Raw genomic sequence first — 27,205 nt, forward strand, 5'->3', positions numbered from 1 at the left:
ATTGTCATTATTAATGTTCCTTTTATTTCTCTGTACTGCCATTTAGGGAAGAGCACCTGCAGCAGCACACATGCATTACAATTTAAAACACATTTAGTGTAGATATATGAATTTAATGGATCATTCAATGTTTCATTTGTCAGAATTTACCTTCAAGAAACTGGCTGAATAAAAAGCTTGATGCATAGGTTGATTAGTTTATATCTAATCTAAACTAACAATATAATAAAAGGCCAGATGTATGTTTGTCCCTGTATGTTTGTCTGATGCAGCCATAGCTTTGCCTGTTGTCACCACTAAAGGGAGCTTTAGGCTTAGGATATACAGTGGTCCTACTGTGTTGATAAAAACCTGCACTTTGAACCGTGTACACAGACCTGCACACTAGTTTTTAATATAACGTTTCAGTATTTAAAAGATAAACCTAATGAAATCTTTAATCTTTGGACTGAATTTATTGCAGCTATTACCTCCTTCTAAAACAAGCGCTTGGGGTCAATTCTCGTTCCTGATTTAAGGACAGAGTAAGGCAGTTTTACTCTGAGAATATCTTTGCGGGTCGAAAAAATAGTATGCTACTACTTTATTTCTTAGTGAATAAGCCCTTTGAAGTCTAGAGTTTCTAAAGTGGAAGGTAAGCAGTCCTTTGGCTCTCATCCCAAACAAGTGGGTGCCTCAGAGCTTTTCTCCATTTGATTTATTTTCTTTACTAAATATACTCTAGAAGGTTTTGTGGTCCAGTTCGATTTTACTTTGATGTTTTGTGAATATATTAATGTTGGGATTATCAGGAAATGTGCCACTCAAATGGTGAGAGTTGTTCAGAAGTATCTGGGTAACTGGAGCAATTTCTCATTAGGTTGTCTGCTGCGTATTTAGTGAAGCAGTCATTTAAAGAGAATCCATGTTGTTCAGTAAAACGTTCATTTACATCATGAGATTACCATACTGGCTCATTTGACCTGAAAATCGGCCAATGAGGGGAGTGCCATATCACTTCCTGGGTTACAATACCAATGAGAGCTAGGAACTGACAGACTTAGGGTCTGGCAAAAATAAATAAACATGTGTCAAGAGACAACGTAAATAAGAGACTATTATGGGCCTCATTACGACTATGGCTGTAGCCGTGCCTGTAATTACTGGCACGGCTGCCGGCGTAGTTGTTTTTTTTCCGGCACCCGGCAATGGGCAATTACCGGGGCATTCCAGCCCCACGGGACCCAGTAATTGCCCATTGACGGGTGCCGGTATTTATTACTCCGCCTTCCCATTTGAGCTCCATAGGGCTCAATCGGAATGGGGAGGCCGGTAGCGCCAGCACCATCAATAACGGTGCCGGCGCTACCAGGCAGTTCTGCTCGCGAGTGCCGTCCCGCAAGGCATGTCGGACCTGCCGGGCTGACAGGGACCCGCGGGCAGACCTCGTAGTTTGTCGGTCCAGTAACTATGGTACCGGCAAGCTTACGGTACCGTAATTACCGGTCCGGCAAACTTCTAATGAGGCCCTATGTGATTGAGTAACCATGCAACATGGTAATTAAATGCTATCAAGCGCTATGTGACCATATAATAAAAACATGTGAGTGAGGGATATGTGGTTTGTTAAATGCCACCATAACCCCAAATTGGGATTATTGGACCAACGTTTATGTCACACATTCCATATGTTATAAATAAATCTCCATTAATATGTCATACTTTGAATTATTGTTCATAATTTAGTAGTACGACATTTCAGTGAATTGTAGATATATATACTTTATCCGGAATATTGAATCGATTTAACACAGGTGTGAAGGATATCCTTGCAAAATTGGGATATCAAATATAACATATAATGCAGCCAAATTCATATCATTTTTAGAGCAGCCTATAAATGATCTCGCTGATGCCATGCTCTGTTTGATGCATTTGTTCTCTGGAAAAGTAAAATGGGGATTAATTACACATAACACAAGCAATAGCCAGGCAACCCTGAATTTTTCTAAATATTTCTAGTACCTTTTGTTTGCAAACGAGATGGTACAGCTTTCCATTGAACATGAGTGAAAGGATGACCTGAAAGCTTCATTTCACTATAACACATACCATTTTCTGGTGGAAGACATTCTATGCTTTTCTGCCACAACATTCGAGTCACAAGTAAAGCTTTCTTGACTGCCATCCTGGAATATAGTCATTGGATCAGGCAGGTCAGAGAAGACGGTCTGTAAACATCCAATCATATAGGCACATTATCAATGTCTTTACCGTTGATGTTCATAGGGTCTTGTAAATCATTGCAGGAATTTGTCTGCTTCTTCTCTATCGTGGCCGTCATTACTAGTCGATGTGTGGTGCCATGACTGGTTAAAGACAACTAATACCTGCACCATCATGGAAAGGTTAAGTTGTGAGGAGAATACAACCAATAGAGTTGGCTTTTCAACGTATGTCATCTAAAAAACGTCGAGCAATTTTTTACTGAAAATCATACTTTCCATAAAACATGCCATGAGAAATTTAGAAAAAAGTTTTTCCAATTAGTTAAAGATACAAGTTGGAGTAATACAGACGAGGCAGGAATAGAGACGATTCTTAATTAAAAGGAACATTTATAACGACTGTATAAAACAGACACAATCTTAATTCTATCCATTAAACTGCATTAGAATGTACTAATTTGGACTTTCCGTCATTAACTGTGCCCATGTGATTGATTTGATCAAATATTTCCAGAAGTTTTTGGCAAAATACTTGATCTAACACTCATAAATAAATATTGTCTGCTGCTAAACCAGTACATTTTTGATTTTGTTAAAATATTAAGTCTTTTTTTGAGCCGTACGATGAATTGTAAACTTACTGTAGGCAATTCCGCGTGATAAACTGCATACTTGTTTTGAATGTTAATCTTGTTCTCTGGCCTGTAAACGCTTCAGGAGTATGCAGATAAACCCTATGTTTTAGGATGGAAATCATGCAAGAAAGCCCCCAACAGCCAAACAAATATTCCTGTTATTTTGTTTAGATAAAAATAGACCAGAAGTATACTTCCCTGAATGAGCTCCCAGGAAAGCAAGTTGCACTTTAATTTATTACATCAAGTAGCAGACAGGACATCTGTCTCAGTAATTGAACTCATGAGTAGAGGTGGTAACAACGCAAGTTGCCCAATACTTTTCTTGATGCTACCTTGATGTCTCGATTTCCAGGCCTATGATCCAAGCCAATAAAGAGATGGTTAGAGCATCGGAACATTTTTACTCCAGGGACCGGTCAAATTTGTTGCTTCCGCTCCGAACCCAGGACATTGGAGTCAAATGTCTGTCGTGATCTTTGTCTGATTCTGGTTGACTCTGCGCACGCTCTGGTTTGGGGTTTGAGGTCGGCGGGTCCGGCTGTTGAACTGACATCGTCCTGCGCAAATGATTTCTTTTCTTTAGGAACTCAGGCTGAGTGTGAAGGCCAAAGCTTCCCTTGCGCAAAATCATCCGGGAGTTGTTCTTTTTGGGACGCGAGTGGTGGCTGAACTCCAAGGTGGCCAGGTGAGCCGCATAACCATCACTAAGGAACTGAAACAGAGGAGGGATTTAGAAATTCTTCTTTAGTGTTATTTTAAGAAGACAATGTTGATGCACTGAAGAATGTGTGTATGTCCCTACAGGAACTGTTTATATCTAGACCGTAATTTATTAAATTAAATCCAATATCCGTACAGATGACATTCCCTTGCCCACATCCCTCAAACGCCATGTGCTTTTGTCAAACTAATAGATATAGACCCCTAATCAACCTCAAAAGTGGCCCTATTTCACTAAGTCACAGAATTGTGCTATTTCTTGGAGGCTTATTTTCATATTTGTTTAGTGGGCTGGAGGGTGCACATGATGAACAGTACCAGCTCTGAGTTTCATAATGCGCACATTTGTTAAAGATGTCAGGACTATTTATGTTAATAGCTTTATTTCACAAAGAAATATTGAGAACATATTTACTGCCCCATTTTCCACAATAATAATAACCACAATTTAAGGCGTTTATTCCCATCTCTCAGCTAAAAACAGAGAACGAAATTTGCTACTGCTCTTTTCACCTATAACGTAGGAATTTCAAAATAATACATCATTGCCCTGGTCCAGTTAATGCAATCTTATATTTCGAAGCTCATTTCATATGTGCTTTAGTCACAAGGAGATCCTGTGCAGAAAAGTAGAGAAAGACACACTGAGTTACCTAAACCCATATCGCTTTCGATGGGGTAATATATATTTTTTTAAAGCTTCTAAAAGGTCTTGCAACAAAAAACAGATATTGCAGAACTCATTTGCGATCCTGTTGCATAAATACATACTTCCCATGGAATTTCTGTCTATCATTGTTGCACTGTTTTAACAGCAAAGGCTTGAATCTATCCTTGGAAATCCAGTGTCTTATTTCATGACTTATGGGAGACATATGGAATACAATATACCCACCGTAGTAAGATACTGGATTGGCAAGGATAGATTCAATCATTTGCTGGTAACAACAGTGCAAGTCACAGAGCCGCTCAGTGGCCGAATGGGGGAAAGCTGTCCTTTATAAGGGCACAGAACTCGGAGGTGGCACGCAATAACCTTTTTGCGTATGGTGGTGTTTGTAATCCTTATAGTATGTGGATTCACACTGTCGTCCGCTGTATTGCCTAGGCTCTTGTTAAAAAGAAAATACCAGTAGTCACCCTACAATAAATTGTAGAAACACATTTTAAGCAGTTTAAGAAAATGCATGTGTAAAACGTTGTGGTTAAAAATGAATGACCACAAGCAGATTCTTGCATTTATATTCCGCGTTAAACTCTAGCAGCGCACACAATAAACATACTACAACAACCCGTTCCTTAGCAATCAATTTCTGTAAAGAGTCACTGAATGCGATTTTTAGAAGAGGGGAATTTGAAAAGTTAGTTAAAGCTTCAATTAAGTTCTGCAGTGACAGGTAGAATTATTCTGTGCTTCCTCGCGTATCAGGCATTGTGCCGCCACAGATACACTGCAATAATAGATTGCAGGTATAGTAGTACTGTCCTGTTCTCATTACAGGTCAGTAAGAATGTTATTTACAGACTTTGATATGGCCATTGCAGGTTGCTCTTAAAGGCATTCCCTGTTGATGAATGTATATGTTCCAGCAAGCGTTTATTATTCTAGAACTTCTTATTATAGTTTTATTGCACTCTGTGTGATACCTGTATCCCCGATCTTCTTAAAACAATGTCTTGATAATTGATTGCAGCCACGAATTCCGTTACTGATCCGTTACTGATCGTTATGCTCTATTAAACAAGTTTTGCGTTAACAGACGTAGAACGCCAGAGTTCACATGGTGCTTGCTGTTCTATTCATGTCCTCCAGAAAAGCAACACCCAATTCTGCGTGAATAAGATCTGCAGAGGTGGGATGGTGAAGCCCCGAGGTACATTTCAATTACTTGTTTCAAACCTTTGGAATGATGTTAGTATTGCCTCATACAATGCTGACAATATGTTATGTTCTCTTCTGAGCAGCCAGTGTGCCGCTGTACTGAGCAGGACAACACTGACTGCAGACTGATTAATGATACGCCTCAACTAGTGTGAGAGGTGTAAAGACTGTTTGGCAAACATTGAGAAAGAGCAGAAGGCTGTGATCCCGGCTTTCGACCTAGGTATGCCCAGTGAGGTCTGCCGAGTGACGCGTCGCATGTGTAGGATTTTTTTTGTATCGGAGCCGGAATAAATGTGACTCATCAGTTACTAGCCTATGACTCATTACGTTTGATGGAGGGCTCTGCCATAGGCGGAGACTGTCAGATGTGTAGGAAATGTAGAATTGTACATGCAAATCACGCTGTTTCCCATGCGTCTCAAGGTTAGGGAAAGTTACGTTAGACAGTACTTGGTTTAAATGTAATGGAATAAATGTATTTTACTGCGTTATGTATAGTTCTCATTTTCTAAATATTTTTGGGAAGTGTTAATATGCCATTTACCATGTCTGATTACCTGCAGCTGTATAGAAAATAAAGCTGACTATTGCTATTGCTGTGGTTATTGTGTGGATTTTATTGGTGGTTTTTAGAGTTGGTGTCATCAGGACTCTTATTGGTTATGCCCAGCTGAGATAGCGCTGCTTCCCCTCAAAACCCTGTGAACACAAACGGATAGTTAAGAGGCCTAATCATTATCTCTATAGTAGTTTTGAGGGAGGTCTGCTTGTGAGGTTGGTGCCTCTTCTTGGGCTGCACAAAAAGCGCTTTATTTAAATATTATGCCAGCAGGGAAGACCCAGTAAGGGGGGAGGAATACAGGACAGGAAAACTAGGTGGACGGACAGTGATACAAATGTTAAGAATGAATATATCTTGGGTGTATTATGGACTCAAACCTATCTCTGTCATATCACATCAACTGCTGTTACCTACACATATGCATCCTCTGCCACCTTTTTCCTTTGCTGACTTTCCCACAGAGAATCTGTGATTATTGCTATCATCCTTTCTCGCCTAGACTATGCTAATACCTTATACCTAGTGGAACCGCATCCCAGCAAAAAAATGAGTGCAAACACGGCCCCAGAGAACACATCTTCCCTTCCCTCAGTGCCCTTCACTGGCTTCCAATCACGCAGTGTTCCACCTTCAAGGCGACGCACATCACTGATCAAGCCTTTTACAACAAAAGGCCAGAATACCTGCAGCATAAATCCACATGCTACAGGCCTAACAAACCTCAGATCATGCTCAGCACTTGAACTTGAAATCAACCCGTATGGGGGGATTCCTCCTTTCAAGTACAAGCACCCACCATCTGGAACTGCCATTAAACATCTGCCACATAGAAGACCAACTCGCCTTAAGGAAGTCACTCAAAACTTGTCTCTTCCCCTTGGCACCCTCATGCACTTAGTATGGATCTCAAGTCCAACTGGAGGGCTAGCTATCACCCAGCCTCCCTCACAGGAAATTAGGCCCACAAAAGGAGTCAGTTTGGTGGAACATAGCACTTCTACACACGACTCCACAATATGTACAGTATAACTAAATCTAATATGCTTGAGACCTTCTTCAGACCCTTGTGCGCTGCATCCCACAGACTACAGCTGGGACCCACAAGGGATTCGACCCAGCTGTTCACAAACCCACTCACCTTTGATATGTGCACTTTTGACTAATACCTTGCCTTAAATATACATCATGTCTAATTGGTGGGGATGCACTACAATTTCAATAAGGTTTGTTTTACAATGATTTAACATTAATCATCAGATATTTCCGGTGCTTCAGGTGTGTGCCCTTGGCTAAGAAGATACTAATACAAATGGAAAAATTGAGTTAGTGAGAATACTCACAGAGATACCTGTGCGCTCATGGGGATAAATTCCAATAATGAAATCCCTAAATGCCTCCAAGGTGACCTTGGGGTCTGTTGGTGATTATAGGGTAAAGCCCTTGAATAATGTATGCACAATGATTATTATCATTTAAAAAAACGACTCTTGTGGGTAATTTGTTTGCAATTGTATGCACACTTTTATTTTTCGAAGCAAAACACATGCTTTTGTATACTAATTGATTTATTTTGTTTACTTTCCTACTTATGCACAAAACTAATATATATATATATATATATATGTATATGTATTTAAATATATATATATATATATATATATATATATATATATATATATATATATATATTACATGGACGCGGTAGCGTCCATGTAGTTATGGTTAAGTTGGTGTTTCCATAGGAAGAGCATTTTTTGGGTGGCTTATAACTTTGCTCCCTCTGGACGAATCCTCACCAAACTTTGCAGAAAAAGTATATGGCCCACTCTGAATCTTTTTGCAAAGTTTGGAGAGGTTTGGTCCAGGGGGGGCAAAGCTAGAGGGGGGTCCCAAAACTTTTGTTTTTTCCCATAGACATAATGCGCACACCTACAGCCCAAACCGCTGGACGGATTTACACCAAATTTGCGGCAGGAGCGGGGTTAAATTGCGCTACTAGAACCTATCAAATTCAGTAAAAAAACTTTGTTAAAGGGACATTATGGTTCAAAATAAAACCGAAAAACCCCTGAAATTCGGCAGTTATGGTAAGATAAGCAACAATAACTCGCTCCACCGTGCACTGCTAACACTAACACCCAGGACATCAAAGATGACATCACAAATGTCATTGATGACATCACTGTCCAAGGTTCAGTTTTACTTTCATTGTGGCGTTGGAATGTAATAACTTGATTAGTGAGATGAGAGATGTTGGACAACCAAAATTCGACAATTTGTTAAGCAGTAGTTGTTGGTCGACAGAGTCGAATGCAACACGAAAATCGACAAAGGCTAAGTAAAGAGATTGATGTTTTATTGCGTAGGCTGCTTTGGTAGCATTAAGTATAGTTATATTTATAGCAGTACCTAAGCCTGCTACAAAGCCCGTCTGAAAAGGGTCACGTCGATTTTCGTTAATGGACCAAATATTAAGATCTCGCAGAATGATTCTGGAAAAGATTTTCCCGGGTGCGTCAAGAAGCGCTATTGGGCAATAGCTTGCTGGGTTCATACGGTCCCCTTTCTTATAAATGGGAACTATCACGGCTTTGCACCAAGATGGAGAAATGCTTTGCTTTACCTGGATAGAGAGAAATATAGTATATAGAATATTGGCCCACAAATTCGGATTTTGTTTTAGAGTATAATTTGACAGACTATCCGGGCCCAGAGCTCTAGATGAACTTGCTCTGTTAATATAGAACAGTATGTCATCCCGATCAAATTTAAAAAAAACGGGGAATCATCTGACCTCAGTAGCTCTTGATTGTAATTGTTTTGTGGGAGATCATACATATTCGTGAAATGCTCAACCCAACATTTCTCAGATACACCATTAATTTGAGATGATAATTGTGAACACGTTGTGCCTGAGTTAATTAGCTTCCAGATCTGAGAGGTGTTTTTTGTCTGGGCCACATGAAGCCACTGCTCACCATCGTTTTGATACATACTTGCTTTATGCGCCTTAACCAATTTTTATAAAAATTGGTTAATATCGTGATTCGGCTTTATTTTACGTAAAGCCGAATCACGATATTTTGGCAAAAGAAGCAGGGATTGTCTTTTCTGTTTCCTAAACACAGACTTTCTATGTCTGATTAACTGATCGAATGCATGAGTGGGACGAGTGCTATTTGAAGCTTTATGACCAGATGTACTCGGGGAGGCAAATAAATGCATTTTGTCATGATATTCTAAAGGAACAAGTGTTTCCTGTAAGAGAAGGCGATGCTCTTTAATTAGATCTTCGCCCAGCGCTTCTAAATCAGGATTCGTCCAATGTAATCTATTCAGCTGAGAGTTGACATTCACAATTTTTTAGTTGTTGTTGACATACCTGTAGTTTGCCCTGATCATGTATTGTGAATTCAAGTGTCAGCATCAGATGATCACTATCCAAAGAAGGCAAAATAGCGAACTTGGAGATTAGATTGAATAGCGCTCTATCTACATAAACATAATCGATGACTGCTCTATGTTGTCCACTCGACCAAGTGTGGGAAGGTGGGATCTCAGTTTTAAGAGCACCATTCAACATTAACAAATCCCATGTTTTCTTTTGGGAGAGTTGCAGGAATTGATCCCACAGCTTCTATTCTCTCAGAATATTGTATACCGTCATTTAGGGGACTTTCACCATTGGTAGGGATTAATTTGAATCCAAGTTCAAAAAGCGCTGATCTCGCAGACCATATGATGTTAAAAATGACACGAGATCTAATCCAGAGACACGAAACAGTTGAGTCGTTTTCATCAGGAAATTCGACCCAATCAATGTCTCCTGAGGCAAGACTCTCCAACATTGGGATATCAGAGAAATTTCCATGATACTCCTTCTGTTCATGGTATATGTCGGAAAGGATCCTCCTCGACAGCTTAAGAAAATTGAGTGTAATAGAGGGGGCTTTTTGGTCCCACTGGCCGGAGTCATTGAGGCCATTTTCTTTGTACGTGGTACTTCTTGAATAGAAGTAGATTTCTCAATCACTGCTGGGAGTTGAAATGAGACATTTCTGGCATTCGGCCTCTGGTTTACAATTGATGAAGAGTCATGAATAGAGCCACAAGTAGATATTTTCATGGCAGACTTAAGTGTTTTTTGTTCTAAAGTTAGGGCCACTAAACAGTCCCTAATCGAGGATAGAATATCAGTTTGCGCACTTGCATGTACTACCGGTACAGTCGGTTCACTAGAGAGATTTTTTGTACTTGTGCCAGTCACTTCATTTCGAAGGGGCAAAGTGTTTGGCTTATCAGTAATTTCAGAACCTTTTATTAGTGTTTTAGGCATGACAGGAGTAGATTTCGTCAGCGGATGTGACATTACCGGATTTGCTTGAAATTGGCGCATGTAATCATCCACGGCCTTCATAAGTTCTACGCGAGTAGATAGGGGATCGGAGTGACCAGAGTTATTTTTAATGACAATCTTAGCTATTGGTGTTAGCTGCACCTCAGCAGGTGGATCTGTGCACTCATTTTCGCATTCTTCCACAGCCTGTACCAAATCATCCAGTGGAGAATGATTTAGGTCTACCTGTAAATCACTTACCCTGTCATTGGTAGTTCTTTTCTTTTCTTGTACCAAATTAGTGTATTTTTTGGTTATAGCATTAGATGCCAATCTTAAACCACTCACTGGTTTAGAAAGTGATTTAATAAACTGTTTGGTTTGACCAGTAGATGTGGCTTTTTTCAATTTTTGATTTTTGGTTTTTTTCCCATTTAAAGTAAGTTCAGATTTTTGTTTCTTAGAATTTTTGTCAAAAATCATATACGCTTCTTTATGTATCTGTACACTTCCCGCTATAGGAAGTGCCTTAGCAGAAGAAATCATAGGTGGTTCATCCGTGAGTAACGGAGGCAGTAAAGGCACTGCAACCGGCAACTCAACTGGAGTCTCACAAATGATGCCCTCTATGAATGGAACAGCAGCTTTTAGAGGTAATGTGGCTTTGTTGAGTGAACACCGACTGGACTGAGAGCCAAGCTGATCAGTAACCAGTTTTACTGTAGATACAAACTCTAGTATCTGATTAAATGTCAACAAAGCAGCTTTTTTTATCAAACACCTGCCTCTGGGCCAAAGAATCAGTAATCGATGTTTGCCAAATGGCACAGTTTTTAAGATTTTCAACAATAGTGTTTACTTTTGAATCAAGAACTTCAAATAGTCTTGCAAGAGATGTTATAGCAATATTCATCACTTCCAACGTTATTATTGGGGATTCTTTTCAAGAATGACCCCGTAGTTAATCTGGTCTTCTTGGAGTGGGAGGAATGAAAGAAATGGAAGTTTCAATTTCAGACGTACTTTCATTCTGAAATAAGGCAGGAGATTTAGAAAGATCATGACGATCTTCTTTAGCCGAAAACATGAGTTTGATGAATGTAGATCGATGATAGCATCATCAACTACATTGATGACATCTCTAGACTTATTTAGTGAGTTTGCAACATTACCTGTACGAGCATTTTGCAAAATCGTAGTATTTGATAAAGAGATAACACATGGTTGTTCGCAGCCTTCATTAGTGGCATTCGGATCTAATGTTGTTGGAGAGCTTATTAGTGGTTGTTTAGTGGTCAAACAATCCTGATTTACACATAGTGGTTGAGCCTCTACGTTTGAAACACTTAAATTTGCTAATTCAGGCATTTTTGCCACCAAACGACTAACATGCAATGCTCTAAACCCAAAGTCTCGAATATCACCAGCCGGTGTATTAGAGCGAGTACGCTTCCTCCCAGCTCGTTTATCCGATTGAAGGCCCTTTGTAGAAGGGCGAGCTGACTTCGGAGTTAGAAAAGGACTATCTTTATGTAATGAGTCTCACAACGCACGTAATCGTGAAGGACAGGGCATGTCAGTGTGTAAGTTATAGATTTTCCCTCTTTTGTCAGTCATGATTGGCAAAAGTATATTGGGAATAATGTGTTTGATAAATTTAAGGTATGGACGTTTCCGCTATTGATCATGTAACATTCGGCAAATTTATCAAAGCAGCAGTTTAAATACTTCCAAGTTCTAGCAAAACAAGTAATTAATGAAAAACCCAAAATGTTTGAATATTATGAAACAAGCAAGGAATAACACTTTAAAATTGGTTCGAGTGTTTGAAGTAATAAACCACCCCACGTACCCCAACGCCGCAGGAAAGCAGACTAAATGAAACCACCGTCTTTGACTCACGGCCCGGGATCAAAAAGGGAACACCTCCGCAGTCTCCCGTCCACCAGTCACGCCACCAGCGCCTAACAGCCGTATAACAGCCAGAGGGCTTAACTCCAAAGGGCTTTACGCCGCAAGGGCAGTTTAGGTCTGAATAAAAAGCCCGCTGATTATCACGTGATTGGTCACGTCAGGCTGCAACGTCCCGCCTCCTCCAGGAAGAGGGAACTGTGGTAGCAAGAGCTCTCAGCTCGCAGTGCTAAGACCTAACGTTGAATCAGGCAAGCGTTTTGAAGTAAAATGCAGTCTTTTTCTCAGGGGCAGTACCTCTTAATGAAGATGCTCACCAGAGTATTTTTTTCTAGTAACACACCAGACCTGTGCATTAGAGAGACAGAACCGCCATCCAGTGCCTCATGCTTTCTGCCTTAAGAAGCCAGATACTGGGACCTGGTCAAGGGAAAGCAACCCTCTAGTGACTCCCACAGACCGTAGTACGATGCTGGAAAGGTCAGAGATATTTTATTTCGGCAGAACGTCATAATAGTCAAACATAAATACCAAATACGGTGCAACATACTTAACATCATAACAGTAAAGTAAACAATTGCATTCATTATACAAGATATAATATAAACATAATAAATGACCTGAGCATGTACGGTGCAAGTGCATTTTATACTATAAAAACATACAATTTCATGATTTATACCGTCAATGTTAGAAACACAATCTGACACAAAATACCCCCAAACCATTAATCGATCTGGGATGAAACAATAAAATACACAATTACGCCCATTATCCAAGATATAATGTAAACATGATGACCTCAGCCCATAGTGCTAGTGAGTTGAATACTGTCAGGGAGAATTCTCAGAAATGTGCTAATTCCCTTCTATCTTAGAAACCCCCAGCACTTTTGCTGGACTTTAGGACTTTTAATTTCTAACCTGGAGGGAGTGAGACCTTTTTCCCACGCTCTCATGTATTTTTGCATTGATTGGAACACTGTGTTTCCTTTGACTTTGCAGTCTGACAAACGCCATAGGCATCATCTTTTTTACGTTGTGTCAGACTGCACCTTTAGTGCAGTGAAACAGGGAAGCCTTCCAGATTTCCCAAAGGTTTAAATACCTTCTCTTTGTTAAACTACTGTTTCCAAGAGTAGTGAAGTGAAATTGACTTTACTTACATTTTGTAACTTTCTAGACTCAGCACACACAAGCTTACAATAGGGTGCTGGAGGGGTTACTTAGTATCCCCTTTGTCTAGTTTCTCATGTAACATTTTTATGTTACCCTTTGTACAATAAAAGGCTGGTGGCAGTGGTTTACTTTTTACTACCATTGAGAGTTTCTACCGCGAGCTGCAATTGCAGCTGCAGTAAAGCACCCATGGGTGCCCATTTTGTCAAAATGGCCCCGGTCTTATTTTTTTGCCATTTCTTGTTGGAAAGGTTCTTCTTGAGATTTACTCTGTGCGCCAAACTAGGTTTGGTCCATTTGTTCATTTTGTCTTTGGCAAGATTCACTGATGAAGCCTGCCTCTGGCTCCAGCGTGTCTGGCAGGGCAGGAAGTGAGGGAGGTGCCTGAAACTCCCGGTTCTTAATCCCTTTGGTTACAACAATGCACCCAAAGGTGATTGGCCGCCTGGCTGTCCTTGGAGGACAGCCACCCTGCTGTGTGAGTGACAGCTAGATTGCGAATGAATGGGAGAAACCTGCATAAAAGGCATGGTCATTTGCTTGGAAGGCAGAGTCGGCTTCTGGACAGAGGAATCTGAAGAAGAACTTGGAAGAGATGCTTGCTGTAACTCCTGGGCTGTTGGTTTGCCCGGGGGAAGCCCTGCTACATTGCTGAAGCCCCAAATTCGCCACCACTAGAGAAGCCCTGCAATGCACAACTTCTTCCTTTGGGTTGGTGGGACCAAACAACCCAAAAGCAATCTCGTCTGGACATCCTCTCGAAGCTGGCTGTACTTCCATTGCTGCTGCAGGAACTGATTGCCAGGAAGAGGAACACCAGGATCGAGTGAATCATTTTTAACTCAGACCCGAGCTCCAGGAAGATCCTGTGGAAATCCTTGAAGCAGGACTGACCAAACTTGAGCCACCTCAACCGAGTGCTGGACCCCATATTCGAGGAAAGTCCATAAGGTATCTGAGAACAGCGGTGGTGCTATTTGCGAGAGCCGCGAGGAGCTGAAAACGCGAAGTGCCGCTGATCTGAAGTTTGCCCATTACTGCCGCCGACCTTCAATTCATAGTGCAGGAGTCCCCAGATGTCCTCTCTCTTGTCCCCATGACTGAGGCCCAGGAACAACAGGATCTGCAGACCTACAACTGGAACAGAATCCAGCTGGAACCAATTTCTTCAAACCAAAGGTACTGTAAAACTAAGGGGTTGCTTACCTCTTGTTGTGTAGCCTTGCTAGCTCTCAGTTGAGACTTGTCTTGGTTGCTTTTGCAGAGTTGCTTGCAGCTTTGCCCCTCAAAAGCCTCCCAGCGTGTGGCCCTACAGGGATTTTATTGTCTACAAAGATTTCTAAAACATTGTGCAATACTTTTTACATACCTGCAGGAAGTGCTTCAGTGCTTCAGCTCACCTAGACTTTTTCTCAATTGACATTGGCTGTCCTGGCTCACTGAAAGACTCTTCTTACCTCTGTCGTTGTGCTATAACTATCCCTCAACAAAAGTCGCACATTAGACAACTTGCTGTTTGCTGTTTTTGCTTTTTTGGTATAAGAGTCAAATCATGCTGTTTTACTTTTTTTTTGAAGTGTCAAATCTTGCTGTTTTGCTTTTTGGTTTAAGCGTGAAATCTTGCTGTTTTTCCTTTTTGATGTAAAAGTCAGATCTTGCTGTACTTTGCTTGTAACTGCTGCTTCTCTGTAACTTGCCGGCCTAGTGACTTCAACGCTCTCATCTTTTTCAAACTCTTACCTGCCATCCCCAACCCACTCCTCCTTTCTCCCTCCTTCTCACACTACCATTCCTATGGCACGTTCCGTTTCTCATATCTTTTCCAACTGCTTCGCCATTGACTATCCTTCCCTTCTCACTAAGTCTGGTAGGAAAAAGTTCAATAAGGATATCTTGGCCTCCAACCCTGGTCTCCCTATTGCTGACACCTATTCCAGCGCTTCTGCCCAACAGACACTCACCGACATCCTCTTTGTCGTTCATTCGCCAGATCTATGGACTCTTCATATGAACTCTGTGCTCTGTTCCATCTCCTCCTCTCCCATTGATATGATATGGCATTTATAACGCGCCTATACACAAGTGTTTCAAGGCGCGACGAGGCAAAGGAGGGGGAACATAGGGAAGACAGACAATGATCTTACTAGCCCAGGTGTCATTCAGATCGTGGAAGGGGAAAAGAAAAGTGCGGGGGGAGGGGGAGGGAAAGTGCAGTACATGGGATAATAAATAGCAAGATAAATAAAAGAATGGCTAGCTGGTGGCAGTGCAGGGTGAGTGCAGACATAAGTGCTGGTGGCACCCAATGGGAAGCTCTCATGGCTCCCTTCGACTCCTCTAAAGTCATTAATGTCTACCTTTACGGGACCGTCATGGTCCAAGGCCCTCAGGCCAACATCCTCCTCTTTGACAGGCATTTCCCTCATCTTATCAATTTCCTTTCATCTCCTGCTGTCCCCTCCTCTCCCCCTTTGGCTACCTTGCCCTCGCTTCCCTTCTTTTCTGCCCCACCTCAGGCTCCTTCTTCACCTCTGCAGGGCATACCTCTAATTTGTACCCCTCCCTGGAAGGTCTTTAAGGCTGGCAACCTCCTTCATCTAGCCACTCTCAACTCTCGCTCTGCTGTAAAACACTCCTCTGTCATCTGCCACCTCCTGGCAGAACTTGACCTTGATGTCCTCGGTCTCACCGAGACATGGTTCACTGCCAGCTCTGCCACAAGCTTTGACACTCTCCTCCCTGATGGCTACACAATCCTCTCTGCACCCAGATCCACCTGGTCCAGAGGGGGTGTAGTCTGATTTTCCTGAGTGGATTCCTGCCACTATCATTCCCATGCAGACATACTCCTCTTTCGAATGCCTTGTCTGCAGGCTCTTTCTCTCTCCTAGCCACTCTCTTACCATGGCCACTATCACCGACCACCTGATCAGATCACCTCTTTTCTTTTTGAGTGGGCCTCCTCCCTCCTGGGCTCAACCATTCAACTCCTCCTTCTTGGTGACCCCAATATCCATCTCGACACTCCTTGTACCTCTTCTGTACTCTTCCATGACCTCTGTGACTTCCTCTCCTTTTCTATTCTCCCCTCTGGCCCAACTCACTCTGTGGGGCACACACTTGATGTCTTGATCTCCTCTGACCTCCCCCTCTCCATCCCTCTGACCACCCCTCTCTCCTGGAGTGATCACTCCCTCCTGTCCTCTCATCTCTCCCTCTCTACCCCCCAGACCAAGTGTACACCAACACTGCCACCTACCTTCTCTGACATCCGTCCAATGAAGCATGTGTCATTGGAGGCTTTCGCCGCCACCAAATCTCCCTCCAACTCTGGCTGACTCACATCTTGACACAGCCCTGTCTACTCTCTACTCTTCTATTTCTGATACTCTTGATGTTCTTGCCCCTGTCATGAGGATCTGTTTGAAGCCCAAAGCCAAGTGGAATTCTTGGTATGACTCTGGCCTAGCCACACTTAAACATAAGTGTAGGGCGGTTGAGAGGAAATGGAGGGCTTCCTGCTCTTCCACTGACAAACTGGCCTGCTGCCTTCTCCAAATGCAATATCGACTCTCTGTCCACACTAAGAAGAGAGCCCACATCAAAGCCTGTGTCTCTGCGGCATCTAACAAGTCGGCCAAACTCTTTAAAATCTGCAAGGAACTGGCCAACCCTGCTGCAGTCTCTACACCTCCTGTCGCCTCCCAGGTCATTTGCACAGCCCTTGCCTCTCACTTCATTTCTAAAACCCAGTACATCCTGTCCACCATCTCGTGCCCTCCTCTCCTCTCTCCCTCGGTGAACTCAGACCCTCCTTCAGCCACCCCCACTCTCCTTCTCCTCCTTTCCTCTTTTCTCCCCAGGCGAGGTCGCTAGACAAGTCTGGTATATGAAAGTCTCGTCAAAACAGGTTCTTCCCTGCTCTTCAAAAACCATAAAGGACCACATTGACATACTTGTTCTTGCCCTGGCTGATTTCTGCAACCTCTCCTTTGCCTCTGGAGCCTTCCCCTTCCCCCTAAAACACTTGCTTATGCATCCTCTACTCAAGAAACCCACAGATGATGCTTCTTACCTGGCTAACTATCGCCCAATTTCCATTACTCCTTTTCTGGGAAAACCCCTTGAAAAGCTGCCTGTCTCTCAGCTTAACCTCCACTCTGATTCTGTTGGCTGTCTCCACGACCATCAGTCTGGCTTTAGAGCTGCCAGAAGCACAGAAACTGCTCTCCTGAACATCTGTGAAGACCAGCTCTCCAATCTTGACTCTTACATTCCTTCTGTCCTCATCCTACTCAATCTCTCCTCTGCCTTCGACACGGTCAACCATAACATCCTGCTCAACCATCTCCGTGACAATCTGGGCATTACCGATCAGGCTCTGGCCTGGCTGACCTCTTTCCTCTCTGATCGACCCTCCCATGTCCAACTTGGGTCCTTCCTTTCCTCTATCTCCCTCTCTACCTGCAGTGTCCCCCAGGGGTCCATCCTCTCACCCTGGCTCTTTAACCAATACTTGGCAACTCTCGCCCACCGCATTCCCATTTTCAGTTAAAGTTTCCAGTGCTTTGCTGATGACACTAAATTCATCTCCAGGCTTCCCTCAGCCACCTCTTCTGCTTCTCTCATATCTCACTGTCTCTCTGCCATTAAGGATTGGTGTACAGCCAACACTCTCTGCCTGAATGCCAGTAAGACTGAGATCCTCATCATCGGAACACCCTCACCCTCCTTTCCTGTCACTCTCTGGTCGCCCTCCCTTGGCCCTCCTCCTACCCCCACCTGTGAGGCCAAGAACCTCAGGGTCATCTTTAACTCCACACTTTCCTTCTCTGCCCACATCTCCCATGTCTCAAAAAAGTCAAACTTCCTACTGCACCTCCTCAGAGGCACTCTGCCTTTCCTCTCCTTCCCCCAGAAGCTCACTGTCTCTCGAGCCCAGGTTCTCTCAAGGTTAGACTATTGCAACAGCCTCTTTCTAAATCTACCTGCTTCTACTCTCCGCCCTTTGCAACTTTTTCAGAACAGGACTGCGAGACTTGTCCTTGGCCTCAAGTCCCGGGGCCATATCTCTCCAGCCCTGAAATCTCTACATTGGCTCCCAGTGGATGCAAGAATTAAATTCAAGACCCTTTGCATTGTCCACAAGGCTTTCTGGGGCATGGGTCCAAAATACCTTCAGCTGTCCCTCAGTAAATACCTTCCCTCCCGAGCCCTTCGCTCCTCTAACTCCCTCAGGGTCAGCCGTTTTTCTAAGAAACGTGCTAGGGGTAGATCACTGTCTTCGGCTTGGTCCTCCCTTGGAACAGCCTCCCTGCCACTCTCAAACTTGAGGAGAACCATCTCCGGTTCCGGAAGCCCCTCAAAACCTTCTTCGCTTCTGTCTTCTCTCCCCTGTTGATCTGCTCTGCCTCGGCATTGTGCACCTGGTCTCCCTTTGTCTTAGGGCCAAGGTATCTGCTTGCCCTCCCACCCACCCGCACTGCCTCCAGGCAATCCCTTGCACTGGGATCTCTATCTTTAACCCAACAGTCCCCCTTCTATTTTTTTTCTTTCTCTACACTTATTCAGACACACCCTGTCTGTTGCCTTATTCCTAGAACTTGCCACTTGATGGATTGTTAGGGAGAATTCTCCAGCATGGCTAATTTCCCTTACCTACAGAGTCCCTCAGCAGCTTTGCTGGATTTCTAGGATTTATCTTTTTCACCTGGTAAGAGTGTGAGCCTTTTTTCCCACTCTTACATGTGTTTTGCTGTGTGTGTTTTACTTTTTTGGGTGTTCTTGGACTGTGGAGCCTCACCTACTCCATAGGTATCATCTTTTTACTGTGTGTTACACAGCACCTTCAGTGTAGTGAGACAGGGTTGTCTTTTAGACTTCCCAACTCAGACTCCATTTTCTGGGACTGACTACTGTCTCCCAGAACATGTAAAGTTGCCATTGACTTTATTATTCTCTTTAAAACCACAAACCCAGTACAAACCATCTTACAAGGAGTACTGGAAAGGGTTACTCCTTATACCTTATTGTCTGTTTCTCTTGGAGCACTGTTTCGCTCCCTGTTCATCAAGACTTGGCTGGTGGCAGTGGTAACTACCCTATTTTTTGTACCGCATTTATCTTAAATAACCTTGGTATTGTTTTAGGCTATCTTGGTAGTCTCAAACTTAGACGATATACATTTTTATACGGTTCTGGCTGGGTTTAGTCGCCATTTCTTTTTGAAAATGTCTTTCTCGTGTTTTACTCTGCGCGCCAAACCAGGTTTGATTCCTTTGTTAGCCGTCCTTTTGCGGGCTTCTACACAGAAGCCCTCCTTAAGGTGCCTGAAAGTCTGGGTAGGCAGGATGTGAGGGAGGGGTTTTAGGACCCCTGCCATGGGTTCCCTTGGTAACCCAAGTCGCACTCCTGTTTGATTGGCTAGGTAACTGTCCCGCCAGGACAGCCACCCTGCTGTGTGATTGACAGCCAGGCTGCGTGAATGGGGGAAAACTGCATAAAAAGCAGGTCTCTGGGACTGGAAAGGCAGAGTCGCCATTGGAACTAAAGAACAGACGAGGAGCTGACAGAAGAGGACCCCTACAATGACTGAACCGCCCGGTGAAGCCCTGCTGCAGGTCTGAATCTTCACACTCCAATGACAAGAGAAGATCCTCCAAGAATCCTCTTCCCCTGAGCTGGTGGAACCAACCAGTTTGCCCAAACTGCAAGCCAGGACTCACTCCTCTGGTCGAATTCGCTGTACAGAGCTACAGTGGGCCGGATAGCCAGTAAGGTCGGACCCTGCTTGGTTTTTAAGGATTTTTACGGGAGGGAGTGCCCAATACAAAACCAGGACTAAGGGCTATAAATAAATGTGTACAAAAGGAGGTATTGTCCTGGCTGTGACAGTCTAATCTAGTTGCAACTTATTCAAATGCAAATAAAATCTTATTGTGTGTTAACTACCTATTTGTGGCACTATTTATGCGCATCCATAGGTAGGTGTACATAGCAGACAATACTAATACACATGCGCTTACTTTTACCTCTTTATTGAGGGGAGGTACAGCTTTTATTAAGTGGCTGCTCTCATCTATTCAAGCATTTGTTTTATGCAAATACAGTATAGAAGGGTGCAGTCCTTCAACATATTTAGCAATCATAAATGAATAGGAACTAAAAAACAAACATTGCATAGAATCAAACAATCAAATACAAGAGTATGTTGCATAATGCCTTCTCTGGAGAGAGACATGTATATAAACTGTTTCTAATGCCTTCTTTTCTCCTCATTAAACAACATGAAATTTTAGTCAGGATTAAACACGTTTTCCTAACCCAAATTAGAGTTAACATCACTTTGTTATTCCTCTAAAAAGATAACCTTAGATAGGTCTAACATAGCCAGGCTAAAGGGTGACCAAAGTAATGGATCAACATCACTGAAATAAATCAAAAGAAGAAATAAAAGGACCCCCTTCCACCAGCTTGGTGGATGGGTCCCAGGACGTTTCGGCTTTCAGTGGGTCACAGCCTTCTTCATGGAGCCAAGGTATGGTATCCCCTTTCACATGACTGGGTCCTAGGTGGAGGCCCAATGGCTAAATGCGTATGGGGCCCGGTATGATCCTCATCTGGGTCAAGGTGAAATAGCCTCGGTGCTTGAAGCTTGGTGTTGTGGGAAATTCAGATGGAGATCTGTGAAGCCCTTTCTATTCAGGGAAAATTGGAGTTTTCAATGTTCGTGCTGGAAGCGTCTAGTGCAGTGTCGGTGCAAGCTGCTTGGAAGAATCTACAAGCTGTAGGATATGCAAGTCGTTGTCAGCGTGTGTGTTCAGGAACTGGAAACAGCACTATGGCAAGTGCCATTTCGAGACACAGCTCCATTACGTGCTATTTCACCTTGACCCAGATGAGGATCATACCGGGCCCCAGACGCATTTAGCCATTGGGCCTCCACCTAGGACTGAATTGCTGGAGTGCCATTTTGCTCACACTTCATTTTGAGTTTAACTTGTCCAGAATCTATTGGGAGTGGTGTGGTGTATTAAGAGTGTGATTTCCACTTGCTTTACTTTAGGGAAATGTTTTGCAACTGATGTGTAAATAAATGTATATTCTTTTACTCAGAAACCTTGAGTCAGTGTTTGTTTAAATCATAGTAATTGCTGTCCTTTGTGTAACTATTGATACTGCTCACTTGCTCTCGAGATAAGTCTGGCTGCTCAGCCATCGCTACCACTTTACTGTGTAGTACGGGCTTGTACCAAAGGTGAATTTCTACTGTTATTTGTAGTCTTAATTGTGTGTGGTGTTTTCTGCCTAACATGGATGTATTACTACCATTTGTTGCTTGTTGTTATTCGTGTATTTATTCATGTTTTTAATTTACTTATTCATTTTCTGCTCAGCATTTTCCACCTCTCCCCCCTCCCTTGCACTTACCCCTCTCCCTCATACATGCACTTGCGCGTTCTCAATGTCACTGGGCCTAGTAAGATTGTTGTTTTGTTGTACCTTGTCCCCCTCCTTTGCCTCGTCACGCTCTGAAACACATGTGTACGAGCACGATATAAATAAAATATCAATATCAATTGTGTAGCTGGGAAAGGGTTAATTTACTTTGCATTGGAGGGTTTGCAAAGTACTTACCTACTGAAGAATATTTGTTAACCATTGTTTTATTCCCTCATCTTTTCCTTGTGACAGTAACCTCAGTATTGCTCTAAATGTGCCAGTGATATATCAATGTGCACAGTGTCCTAGTTATTTAAGTCACCTCAGGGTGTATAAAGTGTCTGCGTGCCATCCCAAAAGGGTATCTACTGATTTAAGGAAACTGAGTGTGTATTTTGAAATACATTTGTGTGTTACACATATTTGCTCCCTTCTACAGAAGGCTTATTCATCTGACTGTTAAACTGATAAATACTTGTTTAATAAAGAAACCTTGAGAGTAAGTGTTTATTTGGATACTTGTCACCGTGAATCTCTGTGTAATAACCCTAGAGCTCGCATTGCCCCCTCTTGAGATAAGCCTGCCTGCTCAGTCACTTTACCAACTTGTGTAGTACATATTTATACTAAAGTTTGGGTTAACTATTGCCAAGAGGACAAGGCTGCTGCAGTCTCCCATAGGGTACCGCTTACAATATTGCCTAACACTGGTGGCAGGCAGTGAGGATCTATTGTAGAGTTGTTACATTGTGTATTTGCTTTGCTTCTGTTCAACAGAACCTTCACAAGGCTAAGCTCTGTCAGAACAGCAATGGTAACATGCCTAATATGGATAACTTCAGTCAGGAAGCTGTCAAGACCGGTGGGGGGGTCTGTACTTCCGCTCTCTATATGGTAGAGGAGAGGCACAGAAGACCCCAGCCAAGATTCTCGATTACGGTAGCAATGGACGAGCAATCAAGGCCTAGCTTCTCAGGAGGTGATGCAGGCTGGTTCTTAAGTACAGTGTATCCCCCAAGCCCCCACAAAGGAATGTCCACACACTGTATTACTGAAAACACAGTCTTTATATAATTAATATTCAAAGGTTATGTACACTTATCACAATAACGCACTTTGTGCTCAGGAAAATCAATAATGGTAAATATCTACAATTCTAAAGTGGTACCACTAATATTAGACCTCATTAAAGTGCATTCACAATACTGTTAAAATGGCACACAGATCAATAAGAAGGAAACCAGCAATAGAGAGAGGAGAGATAACAGAGGGTTGAAACAATAGGCAGAATACTGGCCCCTACCACTGGACACAGTTCTGTGTGGAGATCCCCCCACCTGGGCAACCTGTAAAATAAAGGGATATAACACAAGCCCAGTCCATATATTGTTCAATAGTCTTATTCTCTCCTACAATGTTTTTACCCCCCCAATGTACCTGGTGGAGTCGAGTTCTTCGAAGAGGCGTCGACAGATCCTTCTTGAATGACCCCCTTTAAAGCAGGAGTCACGGATCGTCGAGAGGCGTCGAGAAGCGTCGAGGAACTCGGTGTTCGGTGTCGGGGAATCGACGGCCCTTCTTGAATGCCTTCCCTTTCAAGCGGGAGGCACGGGGCGTCGAACGTCCGACAACAAACAGGGTGGAACGGCGTCGATGAGGCGGCAGGCTTCGATCCGAGCGGTGCTCGTCGGCGTCGAGACGTCGGCGTCCTGCGAGGAAGAGGCGTGCGGGGCACCTCGGCGACACTAGTTCTGGACCGCAAAGATTGTGAATGACGGTAGCCCACCAAGGGCGTCGAGTCGCTCGAGTCTTTGGGGTCGTGAGGTGGCGGGAAACCCACCGGCGGATTCTCCTCGGCGCGTTGGTCGTCCTCGACTTTCTCCGGCAGGATAAGCGGTCGACGAAGCGGTCGAGAGAGTCCTTCGATTGAATGTTCTTAGGCAAAGGAGCAGACGGCTCCGGTCGTCGGCGGCACGGCGTCAAGTGGTTCCCACGGCTGGACAACACAACTTCGACGGGCCTCCAGCGGTTACACAGACCTGCGAACCCTGGTCGACGGCAATGGACTTCGACAGCGTCGAGGTCCGGGTGCTTCACTTCGATCTCCTCGGCGGTCCCGTCTCGGGTCGGCAGCCTTTCGAGGGTCTGACTTCCAGGGCGCTTCGGCGAAGATTCAGCGGTGCTCGATGGTCCCTCGGAGCACGGGAAGAGGGCGCCTTACCAGGTCCTCTCTCGGGTCAGTCCTCGACGAACACGGCAGCCTTCGGATCGGTCGAAGCAAAAGCAACAGCAAGTCTTCTTCTTCCAGCTGGGCGTCGAGGGTCAGCAAATCCAGTTACTCTTGAGTGGAGACTCAGCTTCTGAACGCTTCTGAACAATTTCCAGTGGTGAGAGGTCCCCAGATATACTATTCTGTCTCTCATCCACACTGCTGGCACACACACAGCAGCCAATCACACAGAAGGGCATTCATGCAGTCAGTCAGCCAATCAGGCACACAGTGCATTCAGGCCACACTCCTCCCTTTCAGACACTCACAACAAGGAATGTGGATTGGGACAAGTACCCAGCCATTCAACACTACACACTGCATTCAGGCCAGTTTCGGGCAGGGCTGTCTCAGTCTTTGTCTCTCATGCCAGAAACCAGACAACCACAACAAGAAGTGCATATTGGTCACACACTCCATTCACCCAGGTCCCACCCACAGGAGGTACCCATAACATACAGTCACTGGGAAGGCTCCAGCCAGTCTAGCTGGGCCTTCACAACAACACCATATATGGAACTTCCACCCAACAGCCAGCCAGGGGGAAGGGACAGAGTCAGGGCTTCCCAGGACTTTGGGAAAAACAAGACAACAGGCAATAGAAAGCAAGAGGCCACAGGGGCCATCTTGTTTCTATCAGGAATCAACTGATCCCAATGGCAGGGCCTGGGTATCCCAAAATGGAGGACACCCAGAGCACCTGTCCAGTTCAGCATGGAGCTGCCACCAGCCCATACCCTGCTCTGTGGGCCACCCACAGGTGCCCAAAAACATACACTAGGGGCACAGGGTTGTACCCCTACCCATGGGTGCCATAAGGGTATCCCATGGGTCTGTTCACCAAACCAAAAGAGAGAGCTGCACTGCCAGGAGTCCCTCATGGACTCCTGGGCAGAAAACATGACAGAACACACGGTAAAAACAGAAAAAGGACAAGGATTCAGAGGCCCTGTCCCTCAGATGCATTTCCAGCATCACAGTCGCCCCCCCCAGACTGAGGTGGAGGGTGTCTAATCTCCCACGGGATAGACACCCTCATCCAGACGGTCAACATACCTTCTGGAAAGGCCATCTGCATTATCGTGACTCTTCCCTGGTCTGTGCTCTATGGTGAAGTCTAGCCCTTGTAGGCTAATCGACCACCTGAGCAATTTCGGATTCTCACCCTTCATCTGCATAAGCCACTTCAGGGGCTTATGATCTGTTTGGACCTTGAAGGTGGACCCCGTAAGGTAGGGCCTAAAACGCCTAAGGCTCCAAACTATACTAAAACATTCCTTTTCAACAGTAGCCCACCTAAGTTCTCTACCCTTGAGTTGTCTACTGATGAATATGATAGGATGTTCTCTCCCTTTGTCATCTAACTGGGACAAGACAGCTCCAATTCCGGTGTCGCAGGCATCCGTCTGGACGATAAAGGGTCGGCTGTAGTCAGGCGCACTCAACACAGGTGCCCTACACAGACTTTCTTTCAAGCCATCAAAGGCCCTCTGACAGTCTTCAGTCCAATTGACCTTCCTAGGCTGTTTGGGTGAAGTTAGAGCTGTCAGGGGTGCAGCTATGGTTCCATAGTCTGCCATGAAATTGCGATAGTACCCAGTGAGGCCCAAAAAGGCTCTCACCTGGGTTTGAGTAGTGGGAGTCTCCCAGTTCTGTACATCCCGTACTTTACTGGAGAGAGGTTGGATTTGACCCCCTCCTACCTCATGACCAAGATAGGTAACTTTCCCCTGAGCTATCTGGCACTTGGTGGCCTTGATAGTGAGGTTAGCCCTTTTCAAGGCCTGCAACACCTTATCCAGATGTGTCAAATGCTCTTCCCAGGTGGAACTGTAGACGGCAATGTCGTCTAAGTAAGCCACACAAAAGGCTTCCAGCCCACTGAGCGCATGGTTGACCAATCTCTGGAAGGTGGCAGGGGCATTCTTCAACCCAAAGGGCATGACCCTAAACTGGTAGAGTCCCTCAGGTGTGGAGAATGCCGTCTTTTCCTTGGCATGGTCCGTCAGAGCTATTTGCCAATAGCCTGAGGTAAGGTCAAAGGTGCTCACAAATTTGGCAGCACCTATAGTGTCCACGAGCTCATCAGCCCTGGGCAATGGGTGCGCGTCAGTTTTGGTGACGGCATTGACTCCTCGGTAGTCCACACAGAACCTCCAATCCTTGGTACCCGCCTGGGAACTTGCCTTGGGGACAAGGACCACTGGACTGGACCAGGGACTGGTTGAGGGTTCAATAACACCCAGATCCAACATCTTGGCGACCTCAGCCTGGATGTGGTTTTTGACGGTATCTGACATACGACAGCTCCTGCTTTTGACAGGCACACTGTCACCAGTGTCAATTTCGTGCTTACACCACGGTGTAAGGCCCGGTGTCAGTGAAAACAGAGAGGCATACTGCTGGAGCAAAGCCCTGCAGGCCCTCTGCTGCTCTGTTGTCAAATCTGGAGAGAGTTGTACTCCCTCCACTGAGCCATCCTGAGGGTTGCTATGCAGCAAATCAGGAAGGGGCTCACTCTCATCCTCCTCTTGCCCTGAAGCTAGCAAGAGACATGAGACCTCTGCTCGCCTGTGGAAAGGCTTGAGCCTGTTGACATGGAATACCTGGGGGGCTACCCCAGAGGCTCCCATGTCAACCAGATAATTGACTTCGCCCATCTTGGAGATGATCCTGAAGGGTCCAGTCCACTTGTCTGCCAAAGCTCTAGGCTTGGTAGGCTCCATCACAAGGATTTCCTGTCCCGGAGTCCAATCCACTTGCGAAGCTTTCTGGTCATGCCAGTACTTATTCAATTCCTGGCTGGCCTTGAGATTTGCTGTTGCCTGACCCATCATTTGTGTCATCCTCCGCCTGAGGCCTAACACATAGTCCCCCACTTGCTTGGCGGGACCGGGAGGGGTGGCTTCCAAGCCTTCTCTGATCAAGGCGAGGGGCCCCCTCACGGGATGTCCAAAGAGTAACTCAAAGGGGCTGAAACCAACACCCTCTTGAGGTACCTCTCTGTAAGCAAACAGCAGGCATGGCAGGAGGAGATCCCATTTCCTCCTTAGGGGC

At 44.4% G+C, this 27,205-nt stretch overlaps 1 protein-coding gene across 13 annotated transcripts in view; it reads right to left on the reverse strand.

Moving 5' to 3' along the window:
• Positions 1-238: 238 nt before the first annotated feature.
• Positions 239-27,205, reverse strand: part of PITPNM3 (PITPNM family member 3) — a 6,156,742-nt gene continuing 6,129,775 nt past the window's right edge. For all 13 annotated transcript variants that reach the window (XM_069615040.1, XM_069615036.1, XM_069615037.1 and 10 more), the window contains one exon: positions 239-3,557. In XM_069615040.1, coding sequence (XP_069471141.1) covers positions 3,246-3,557 — 312 coding nt within the window. In that variant the 3' untranslated portion in view covers positions 239-3,245. The remainder of the gene's footprint in view (positions 3,558-27,205) is intronic.

Source organism: Ambystoma mexicanum, chromosome 9 (assembly GCF_040938575.1).
Source record: "Ambystoma mexicanum isolate Mex_15411 chromosome 9, UKY_AmexF1_1, whole genome shotgun sequence".
Classification (NCBI taxonomy): Eukaryota; Metazoa; Chordata; class Amphibia; order Caudata; family Ambystomatidae; genus Ambystoma; species Ambystoma mexicanum.